The following is an 11243-nucleotide window of genomic DNA, read 5'->3' as shown; positions in this document are numbered from 1 at the left end:
AACAAACAAATTAAAATTGAAATGATTTAAAACATAAATAATAAATTAATCAATAAATTTATTTATTAAATAAAAGAATAATTAATTAATAAATAAATAGAAGAATTGATTACTCATTAGAAAAATTAATTAATGAAGAAAAGAATGTATTCATAAATAAACAGACAAATTAATTTCCTAATGAATAAATAAGTTACTAAGTTTATCAAGAATTATTACAATTAAAAAATAAATAAATAAATAAATAAATAAATAAATAAATAAATAAATAAATAAATAAATAAATAAATAAAGAAGTAGATAAATAAATAAATAAATAAAAGATTAAATAAACAAATAAAAACTAATTGCAATGTCGACTTATTAATTCTTCGGCTTTTTAAATAAAATTTTATTGAATTATGCATAAATTTCTGCATCTGAGAATAGCACTACTAGTTTTCATTATATATTCCGAATTTCCTCTCTCCTGTTTTCCGATCTCGATGTAAATTTGTTGCGCGCATGCGCTCTGCCTGGTTATAGAGGCTGGTTACGAGATATAAAAATGTATTCATATTATACCTCGTGTAGTCAGCATAAAAAAAACGTAGGTCTATCGTATTTTTTGCACAGGGCCCTTACAGATGATGCAACAGGTATAAAAGTCGCTGCCAAAATCGTAGTAGCAGCGTATATAGTATAATGTAAACACAGTGTAAACACACCCCGTATTTAGGGGGATTATATGTAATGAATTGACCTGGCTATCCCCCAGGGGCTGCACTCAGTTGACCCACCTATCCACCCAGGCTGCACTCTCTTGACCCACCTATCCCCAGGGGCTGCACTAGTTGAACCCCCTATCCCCCACAGGCCCAAACCTGCACTCAGTTGAACCCCCTATCCACCCCAGCCCCAAAAGTGCACACAGTTGAACCCCCCATACAGACCCCTTATACTACTATCAATGGATATTCCATTCTTATGTCGATACGATGTATCCTGGTGAGCTTGAAATAAAATATACCACAGAGTCTGACACATCTCTTTCATATTTCGATATTTTACTTGAAAAAACGTTAATTGTAATCTAACAACCAAGCTATATGATAAACGTGATGACTTTAACTTTTCTATCGCCAACTTACCTTACTTATTCAGCAATATATACCTCCATCAACTGCTTACGGAATTTATGTATCTCAGTTGATCGGATACGCAAGAGCATGTTCTTTGTATGAACAATTTCTAATACAAAGCAAATTATTGACAAACAAATTAATGAAACAGAATATAAACAGTCTCGTTTAAAGTCTCCATTTCTTAAGGTCAAGATCTAGTAAATAACATGAGGCTAATTTTTTGGTGCTAGATCCATTATGACGTCATAATCAATTTCAACTTTCTTTTTCCCGTACTTTACGGCTTTAGCAGAATTATGTAGAAAATATAGGGTATTTTCATGTCATTCATTTTGAAATCATATGAAAAGTAAACCGGATACCTATAGTAAATTTGATATTTATTTAAAGAAGGGGCTATGAACATATTAATTACCGTTTTCTGAGAGACTGTAGGCAATCTGGATACATTTCCTTTGCCGAATACGAAAAAAACTCCCATATTCATGACTGGTTTTCTTAATTTTTCATTGAAAATGACAGTTTAATACAGTTTTTCATCTTGTTTACCTACAAATTATGCCCCGAAACACCTTATTTGACCAAGCTAAAGTTGTAGAGCATCAATAAAGGAATTTATTTCTCAAGTTTGATAAATCTGTAGGCACCTTTCATTTACTAGATCTTGACCTTAAGTTCTACGGTCGATACAATGACCTTGTCAGCAAATACAATTTATCACTGAGTCAAGTGCTTCATCTGACGTTTTTCATACTAATTGTTACTCCGAATTGACGACGGATTTTCCCGTCATTTCCCGATCATGACAAGGAGCACACGGCGGATGTAATCGGTCGGCAGGGGATGCTCATTCCTCCATGGCACCTGATTCCACCTCTGATGTTTTGGAGGTCCGTGTTTGCTCTCCTCCTATTTTGTATTGTTTTATGGACTTTTGATCTTGAATACTGTTCGTTACCTGCTTATGTTTCACTCCTCCTAGTAAATGCAAAATTTACAAAATTTGAATGCAAATATGTTTTGAGATTATATTAAATTACCAGCACCTCTTTGTGTTTATGCTGTCTCCAAGAGAAAAAATGTTCTTCCTTGTCTGCGCTCTTCCATTAAAGGTTTGAGGTAAGGCAAATAAAACTGAGAACAATTAATTTTTGTCCAAGTTATATACACGTGAAAATGTATTCAAAATATTCTATAACCAATCCTTATAACTTCTTAGACACCACTGAATGCAGTTATTATATGACATTACACATCTCCTATTTTAAATGTATCGATAGAACTCATTTTGTTGTTCTCCATATCAAAATTATAACTTTCTTAAGGGTAGCCATGAAATATGGAGGTAAGGAAGAATTCAAAAAACAAATGAAATAAAATTGGAATAAGATCAATCACGGACCTGAAAAAAAAACACCAGCAGATCAAGTGCCATGGAGGAGTAAGCATCCCCTGCCGACAGGTCACACAAACTATGAGCTCCTTGTCATCATTGTGCAAACAGAAACTCAGTAACAAATTCAGTGTGTGGATATGAAAAAGAGTTCTCGACTTTTTATAGAACTTACTAAATATTACTCAAAATTAACGAAAGTGTTCATATTCTTGTGTCATCAACATGTTTGTCAATATCTAGCCTCGTTTTAGAAAGTATTCGTAGGTAGCGCATGCTCTTGACAAATGAGGTAATTTAATTATACATTTATAAGCAAAATCAGCCCAACCCCGTACAGGAACATCAAATTGTAGTTATATACATTTTTATTATGCATGCCCTCTTTGAAGATTTAAGAATAGAGAAATTACATTAAATTATACATGTAACGATAAAATTGTAAATTGTCCCTGTTTCCAAGTTTAGTCAAATTTTAATGTATAAATGTATTCTTTAATCAAGATGATATTGGATGTAATTTGATATGTAAGATTTCACAGCACTATATAATTTCGATATCGGATTAATAATTAACTGCAGAGCTTGTAATTAGCAGCGTGTTTTTGGAGTTTTACCTCCTTTTCATCTATAGAGCAATGCAACCAACAAAGATACACTTCTACCCCCGAAGAACATTCACGTTATTTTTAAAAAAAAAAAAAACCGAGAGCACGGGAACTGTCAAATTAACCATTCACTAGCCTACCAACGGCTCATACATTCACTTTCTGAGAGAGTAACGATCGACAACTCAGAGATGGAAATTGCAATTTGAAACTGGAAGATAACTTTAGGCATAAAACAGATTTTATTAAAAATCACCAGAAGCTAAAGAGTCTATTTATTTTATATATTTAGTTTTTCCTCGACGTTTGGTGAAATAAACACTTTTACATTCGATAAAAAAATATCAGCAATCCCTATTTTAGTATCTAAAGTCAGTGAACTGCAAGATACAGCTGAAGGTCTATTCGGTAATTCAATCGGGATCGAGGTTCCCATAATTCGTAAACAATATGATCAGAAAAACTTGATTGTCTTGAAAAAAGGCTATGGACGCAATATTTCACGAAGAAGTGAGTTATTTTGACGTCTATTCTTTACGTTATCATAGACTACAAGTTCAGTAGTTAAGCTATAAGAATTTATGACGGTTTGAACCTGGCAAAGGGAACTTAGTCAGTCGTCGTTATGACTATGCACCCCATAATTTTGTATTCTCTTTGAAGAAGTGGGTAGAAAACCTGTTTACTTCTCTAAAGAGCTTATCATTTTGTACAGCTTTTGTTAAAAACGATGTAAATAAAAGTGACTTACTTAGACTAAAGAGTAGACCTAACTCTTCAATTACATCATTGGATTAAAAACTTCTGTTTGTTTTCTTTGAGGTATTAACAGGTTCAGTACAATCTCTTGATTTAGCTATATAGCTTTAAATAGCTATATAGCTTTATTAAGCTATTTTACTACACTTTTATCTTAAAGGTGTAATTTTCTCAGTATGTACAAAAAAGCGCACCTTAGTGCAGTGATGATATACAATCTTGAACTCTTCTTAAAATAATGCATGTAAAAATCACTCATCAATTACGTCTCCTTGTGAGACTTTGCACTCAAAGTTCCACAAGTTTTGGGGCTATATAAAGCAATTGATACAGTTACTTCTGCAATGATATTATAAAGGAGACCAATTATGGCCAACAAGATAATTGATTAGTAACAGTTCAGTACAATGAGAAGCAATCGTGCCTCAAGGCACTCAGGGTAATGGACAGTTACTCTAACAATAGAAATTCTCTTTTTGCTTAAAAGCATTCAAAAGCTGCAATGTTAGAACTATCTTTGATTTTGGTTGTTGTTTTGATAGCCCATACTACATATATGAAGGGTCAAATACATGCGACTTTTTGTTTATTTCTAGCAAGAAACATTTTTTGTGAAAAACAGTATATAAATAGATAAATAAAGCTATTCTGAATAGCTTAATAAAGCTATATAGCTATTTAAAGCTATATAGCTAAATCAAGAGATTGTACTGGACCTGATTAAGTAAAGTGCATTAAACAGGTCCAGCACAATACCCTGATAAAGGTATATAGCTTGATAAAGCTATATAGCTTTGTCAAGGTATTACAAATACCTTGATCAAGATATTTTATGTAAAAAAAAAAAACAAAAAAAATTCTTTAAAAAATATATTTAAAAGTTGCATTATGAGTTGTGGTCAGTGTGTCCACTCGTGTATGAAAAGCACTCTGGTATCAAAAAGGCAGCATAAAAGAACGTCTCCTCACACAACATGCTTTTATACTGATTTCTTTGTGTTTGAGTACTTTACATGCATGGGCAATGAATTTACTGACAACAACTCAGAACTCAACTTTCAGTATTTAATTTTTTAAGATTTTTAAAAAAATTTAATTAAATAAAATACCTTGATTAAGGTATTTGTAATACCTTGATAAAGTATATAGCTTTATCAAGCTATATATCTTTATCAGGGTATTGTGCTGGACCTGTTAAAAGGAATAAAACTCAAATACGTAATATTAGACCCAGATGACTGTCGTCGGAAAGGAACCTTGAGAGGTGGCAAGTGATAGCCTCACCAAAAGTTTATCGAATGAATATGTAAAATATTTCTTTTGAAATATTACTTCAGCAGTAAAATGCCAACTAAGTCCAGAATTCAAAACGGGCAAAAATCTTGGGTCGATTTTCAATGTTTGCAAACAGAATCAAATGCCACTTTTACTATTTATGAATAGCACATTTTTAGTACCTCCTAGCAGAGACATAAATAAAAGAGATTTGCAACTGTTCAGAGTCTTGCGCGATCTCGCCTTCCCTATTGTTAATTTTTCAAATCTCATGCAACTTAAATCACATAAAACTTTAAAATTATCAGGGATTACTTAGTAATTTTTTTTAAAATTTATATCAATGAATTATTTATGATATTATTTTTCTGTAAGTTTGTGTACGTTATACAAGAACAAAAGAGAAATCCAAAATTATAACAGGTGACTCTTTGTCAACCATATTGCCACTATTTTGCTGACTGTCAATCATTAACCTCTTTTATGTGCCTAGTTCGCTTTTAAAAATCATTAAAACTTTACAAATCATACACTCAAACATTGTAAAATTAATATTAAATTTACTTTAGAGTTTAGAATGAAGTACAAGACAAAAATAGAGTTATTCTTAGGATAGTACCAGGACCATCACATATTTCAGTAAACAAACATGCTAATGGTGGAGTTGCGAATCTCTGTTATTTGTGTCTCTGCTCCTAGTGTATAGCTTTTAAAGTTCGTTTTATAATAATAAATAAAAAAAATTACCCTTACTGTCGTACTAATTGTGGCAAATATCAATAAGTCTGTCAAGATTTTAGATACTATCATGAAAGAGTGTATTTTAGTATCTGGCTCTGTATCATATATTGTGTAGATATTTTTTTCAATCTAAAGATAAATCTTCAAGAAACATTGTACCTATGAAAAAGAAATATTCCAAAATTATATTCTAAAATTGAAATTAAATTGAAATTGCAAAAGTTTACAAGAATGGCTAATTTTCAAATTTGCATTGATCCAAATCTAGAAGAAAAAAAAAGAAAAAATCAGCAAAAGTGTTGATCTTGTATAGTTACCATAGAGAAATCAATCTGATTTTTAAACCATATTGCATTCTTTGATCCCTCACAATATCAGCGTCCTTAGTCCACTCAGTGCAGTGGGACACCTGACTTTTTTTTTTCATGCTTCTTCTCTTACTTTGAGACATTGATCAAACTTCTTCAATTTCTCTGATTTTACAGCAGGAGGGATCATTATGTGCTCAGCATTGTTTAAATGCATTGCTACAAGGACAGTATTTTAGTGCCGTTGACTTAGCAGATATTGCACGCCAACTTGATGAATCAGAGCGATTACAAATGGCAGAGGCTGGAACCCAGAGTATAGAGTATCAGAGGTTTATACAGGTCTGCTCAACATCTCATTTCTACAGATAAATATTTTGGATACAAAGACAAAATAGACACAGTATTTTAATGATGCTGAATGTTTAGTTAAAGATGTGAATTTTGGCGCTTTTTTATTTGTTTTTTTTTTTAAATTGATGTTGTAGTTGAATGAGCTTTTCAAAGTTTGTCGTTTTCCATTCTGTTGATTAGCAAGCTTCCTCCAACTTTGATGACAGTGGATTTTTCTCCATACAAGTCATAGTGAAAGCATTACAAGTATGGGGGCTAAATGTAGTTCAGTTTAATTCTCAGGATACTATTGCAAAAGAAGCTCGACAGAATCCAGTGTGAGTAACTGAGCATATTCAGTGTTTTCCCTAAGAACCGGCTGACGGCCAAATTGACCGCTTCGATTGATAAAAATGCCGCCTAGAAATCAAAATTTGTTTTAAGGTTAACATAGTTCTGTTCATTAACATCAACCTCAACCCTTAGCCTGTAAGAATCGATCTTTAAACCTTTACTTTAAAATAAAGGGAAAACACTGTATATTGCAAAGAATATATTTTAATATTGCTAAGTATAATCAAAGCTTGAGAAATAGTTTTCACTATACATGTACACTCGTTCTAGAGCATCTGTAACAGAGACATGTGTGCCTCTATTTGGGTTTGAACCAGAGAGCTCTGGCATGCCAGTCCAGTGCTCTACCAATTGAGTTACAGGGTTAACCCACTAGTCCAAGCTAGTAGGAAACATTGTATCATACTATTACTATGCATAGTATGTACACAACCAATTCTGTTGCATATCGCTTTCTAAACTTTGGGAATAAAATTCAATATAGGAAATATTACAAATTTTGGCATAAGCGGTCAAAATATTTATTTAATGTTCAAAATTTGAAAAAAAAAATACAGATTTTCATTTAGAGAGAGAACTTTTAGAATTTTCCTCCTCCTCCCATTTCTCATTCTCTCTATCTCTCAAAAACAGAATTCCCTGGCATTCATCAAACATCTGAAGTAATCTTTAGTGACTGAGAATTATTCACCCAGTAATTGCCTCATTCATCAATATCAAAAGCTTTATTAAATACATAGCAAAAAAGTATTTTTGAATGATATTCTTCTTTTCCAGGGCACAGAATGCTTATATCTGCAATTTCCGTGATCATTGGTTTTGCATCAGAAAGATTGGAAAACAGTGGTTTAATCTGAATTCTCTGCTAACGGGTCCTGAACTTATCTCTGACACCTATCTGTCTCTGTTCCTTACACAACTCCAACAAGAAGGCAAGTGATGTTATCACTGACTTATTTGTCATTGATTAATTTCCCATTTTTCCATGTTCTGACATCCAAAGGGAAGTAACTCTAATTTCAGATCATTTCACCTTTATTTATAGATACATTTTTCATGTTCTTTCTATGATTTATGTCAAATCTGTGAATTTGAAATCTGTAAAGAAACACAGTATTTAAGTAAATGGAGTGTCATTCTTTTTGAATATTGTAAATTTTATAATTTTTTGGAGGTTAACAAGACTCTGAATGTAAATATACAGTCAAACCTACTTATTGTGAACTTGATGGGACAGAAAAAAAACTCTGAGACATCTTGGGGTTTCACAATTTGAGATATTTAAAATAATGATATACAGCCTACTCCGGATATATTGAAATTCAGGGGACCATGCAAATTATTTCAATATATCCGTAATTCAATATAAGCGAAATCGCGAAGCCGCGATTTTTACAAGTTCAATCCCGATCTAAAATAAAGAAGAACAAACCCGAACAAATTAACTTTGTTCTCGTTTATCTATAACAGTGAACAGATAACATAGAATATGAGTCCTAGAAAGTTTAAATATTTTTTTTCTGTTACATTGAAAAGACAATCTTCAACCTCATTATTATTCCCCAATCGCATTTATTTGCGTTTTGGAGAAAATTCACCGGACTAAAACTCGGTTGAGTAGTACTGCTGAAAGCTGCTTGTATTTCATCGAAAGTGTACTCCGGTTAATCCCTTAGTTATTTTGATTTTAGGCATATCAATAGCCATTAACAGCACGCATTTAATTTCAAAGTTATGTTTGTTTTCTAGATTTGTGGGGGTTTAGCCTCGATGTCCGTATTATATACATGGACGCAAAGAATTTAACAGTGATGAATTTTACTTCATAAGAACATGCAGTATAAAAACACACAAGGTGAAAACTTAATTAATCACACTTTTGTATATCACCTGGTCAATCAGGCCTAATTATTGCCACCAACCGTAATGACAGCCGCCAGGGAGTACTTCAATATAACCGTTATGAAAACAACTCATTATCACCTGTGGGGACCGATCAGTGGCTTCAATATAAGCGAAATTTCAATATATCCGATTTCAATATAACCGTTATTTTAATGCAAAGAATATAAGAGGCAAAAACTGGGGATTTATTTCTATTTCAAAATAAGCGGAATTTCAAAATAAGCGAGTTCAATATAAGTGGAGTAAGCTGTATTTAGTATTTTAGAAATACTAAAAAATCATTCTGAAGACAGAAGTTCAGCTGTAAAGTATACATGTACAAGAAACACCAATTTATAGCACATGCACATGAGTCATCTTTAATTTAGCCAAGATTTGAATACCGGTACTTAGTGTCATATCAAGCACAAAATTAATGCTCTTATTTGTTTTTGATTTTGTTTAGTTTAAGAATTAAATACATTTTTTTTCACAGGATACTCAATATTTATTGTGACTGGTCGATTACCAGAGTGTGAAGCAGATGATATCCTTAGCTTGGCTCCAGCAGTACAACTCCTCAAACCGCGCCTAATTAATGAGAATCAGTCCATTAGTAAGTCAGACGCCCAGACAGATGACCCCGAGTTACAGCGGGCTCTAATGGAGAGTCGATGCGAGGATGAGAAGGATGATAAAATGTTACAGAGGGCACTACAGATGAGTCTAGAGGGTAATATCTGACGCGCATGTCATACCGAGTAATTTGTTACTGTACATAAAAATTATAAAAAAAACATCTGAAGAACATAAATTTTCTAAAATATTGCATTTGAAATGTGAAACTATTTTCAAAGTCACAATTTTACATTTTACTACCTGTATAACTACCTACTGTAAATGTATTATATTTGGCGTGTACGATATTTGGCGCAAATTGATTTTTGAACAGGTTAGCGTAGATTTCATTTAGCGCATTTATTCATTTTCGTATACATGAGTATATGTGCAAGACATTTAGCATTGTACTTGAATTAGCGGACGTTTCTTTTGACCGCCAAAGACGCTAAAAAGAATACACAGCAAAATGTAATACGTTAACAGTATATCGATCCAAGTGAATTGATAACAAGTACTTGGCTCAAGCCTCTAGAAAAGTTGATTTGAAAAAACACAGGTACACAGAAAATCAAATCACTGTAGGGGAATACCACTAACCAGTCATAAAGATTACTGAGTCATGATAATTTATAAATGAAAAAAAAACAAGCTAGAGGCTTCTATGAGCATTTTTGTAATATTTATGTTTATGTACTCAGTGTATGGGCATATATATCAGGTGTTGTAGTGCTTTAATTCATAGAGGCTTAAATATCATTCTTGCACACTTTATTAGGCTATATAATAGAAGATGACAATACTCCAGGACCAAGTGAAGAAAAGTTAGTAACTGTGTCCAAAGATGTCAAACCTCCATCACAAGAGGAGGTGAGACAGAAAAGACTAGCATTTCTACAACGATTAGATCAGACAGCCAATACTGAACAAATAACTGAAGATCCGAAAGAGACAGTCAGCACGGTTCAAGAAAATCCAAATCAGACTTCTGTAACAGAGCAACCCCAGCCTGTAGAAAAAGGTGATTTAACAGAGGAAAAATTGGCAGTGGAAGAAGGTACATGAATGCTGTCTACCCACTGTAAACTTTGCTAGGGTGAAGTTTTCAATGAAAATAAATAAATAAGAAGGAAACAAGAAAATGAAAAGAAAATTACATGGTTAATTTTAATGGATGGCAATTGAATACAGAATTGCTAATCGGTTAACCGTAAGATGTTCCGACTAATTCACCGTATCTAAATTCACATTTTCTTGAATTTTTTTTTTCCAAGTGACTCTATCCGTATACACAAAAAGACTAAAAAAGTCAAGAAAATGAAGAGTTTACAATTTTCTGAGACAGGATAGTGCAAAATACAATATATTACAAAGTAGATTTGACAGTATTTTACTATTTAGAATTCAAATTATGGAATTATAGTTTCACATTTGATGTTAAAATAAAAAAAATTAAAACCCAAAATTTTTATTCTTTTCAGAGGAAATGCCAGAGGATGAAATGTTAAAACAGGCTATAGCAATGTCAATGGAAGGTGGTCAAGGATAGGAGACTTGTCCATTCAGTATTGTAGAGGAAATCCAAGAAGTGGTGCTACTGGTCACCAAACAGTGGGAGGAGTCTATAGTCACAGTGCCATCTCTAGTTAACAGTCGATTCCCCATATCTGAAGCATGTGTACTTATTTAGTTCCCCCGTGAGGTCATATAATGACGTCTCACTGTAAGAAGCTGATATTTATAATCAGCTGAAGGACGTTATGTTCTGTAGTGTGCTATGGCTACAGAAATTTTATGGTGCTTCCTGTTAGTGTTTTGCTGCCTTTTTGGTGCTTCATAAACAAAT

At 32.8% G+C, this 11243-nt stretch overlaps 1 protein-coding gene across 2 annotated transcripts; it reads left to right on the top strand.

Annotated features, from left to right (window-relative positions):
* The first annotated feature begins 3537 nt into the window (after positions 1 to 3537).
* Positions 3538 to 11243, top strand: LOC134260627 (ataxin-3-like). Of its 2 annotated transcripts, none has more exons than XM_062743187.1 (7): positions 3538 to 3635; positions 6386 to 6550; positions 6743 to 6879; positions 7673 to 7827; positions 9276 to 9512; positions 10176 to 10418; positions 10879 to 11243. In XM_062743187.1, the coding sequence occupies exons 1-7, from the start codon at positions 3612 to 3614 to the stop codon at positions 10944 to 10946; spliced, it is 1029 nt and encodes a 342-aa protein (XP_062599171.1). In that variant the 5' UTR covers positions 3538 to 3611; the 3' UTR covers positions 10947 to 11243. The 2 variants fall into 2 exon arrangements, with proteins under 2 accessions (XP_062599171.1, XP_062599167.1); XM_062743183.1 differs by having other exon boundaries at positions 10176 to 10454.

The sequence above is a fragment of the Saccostrea cucullata genome, unplaced genomic scaffold (assembly GCF_032062105.1).
Source record: "Saccostrea cucullata isolate Sc308-1 unplaced genomic scaffold, CSIRO_AGI_Scuc_v1 ctg785, whole genome shotgun sequence".
Taxonomy (NCBI): Eukaryota; Metazoa; Mollusca; class Bivalvia; order Ostreida; family Ostreidae; genus Saccostrea; species Saccostrea cuccullata.
Note: the sequence above shows the minus strand (reverse complement) of the source record. Positions and strands in the feature narration are given on the sequence as shown.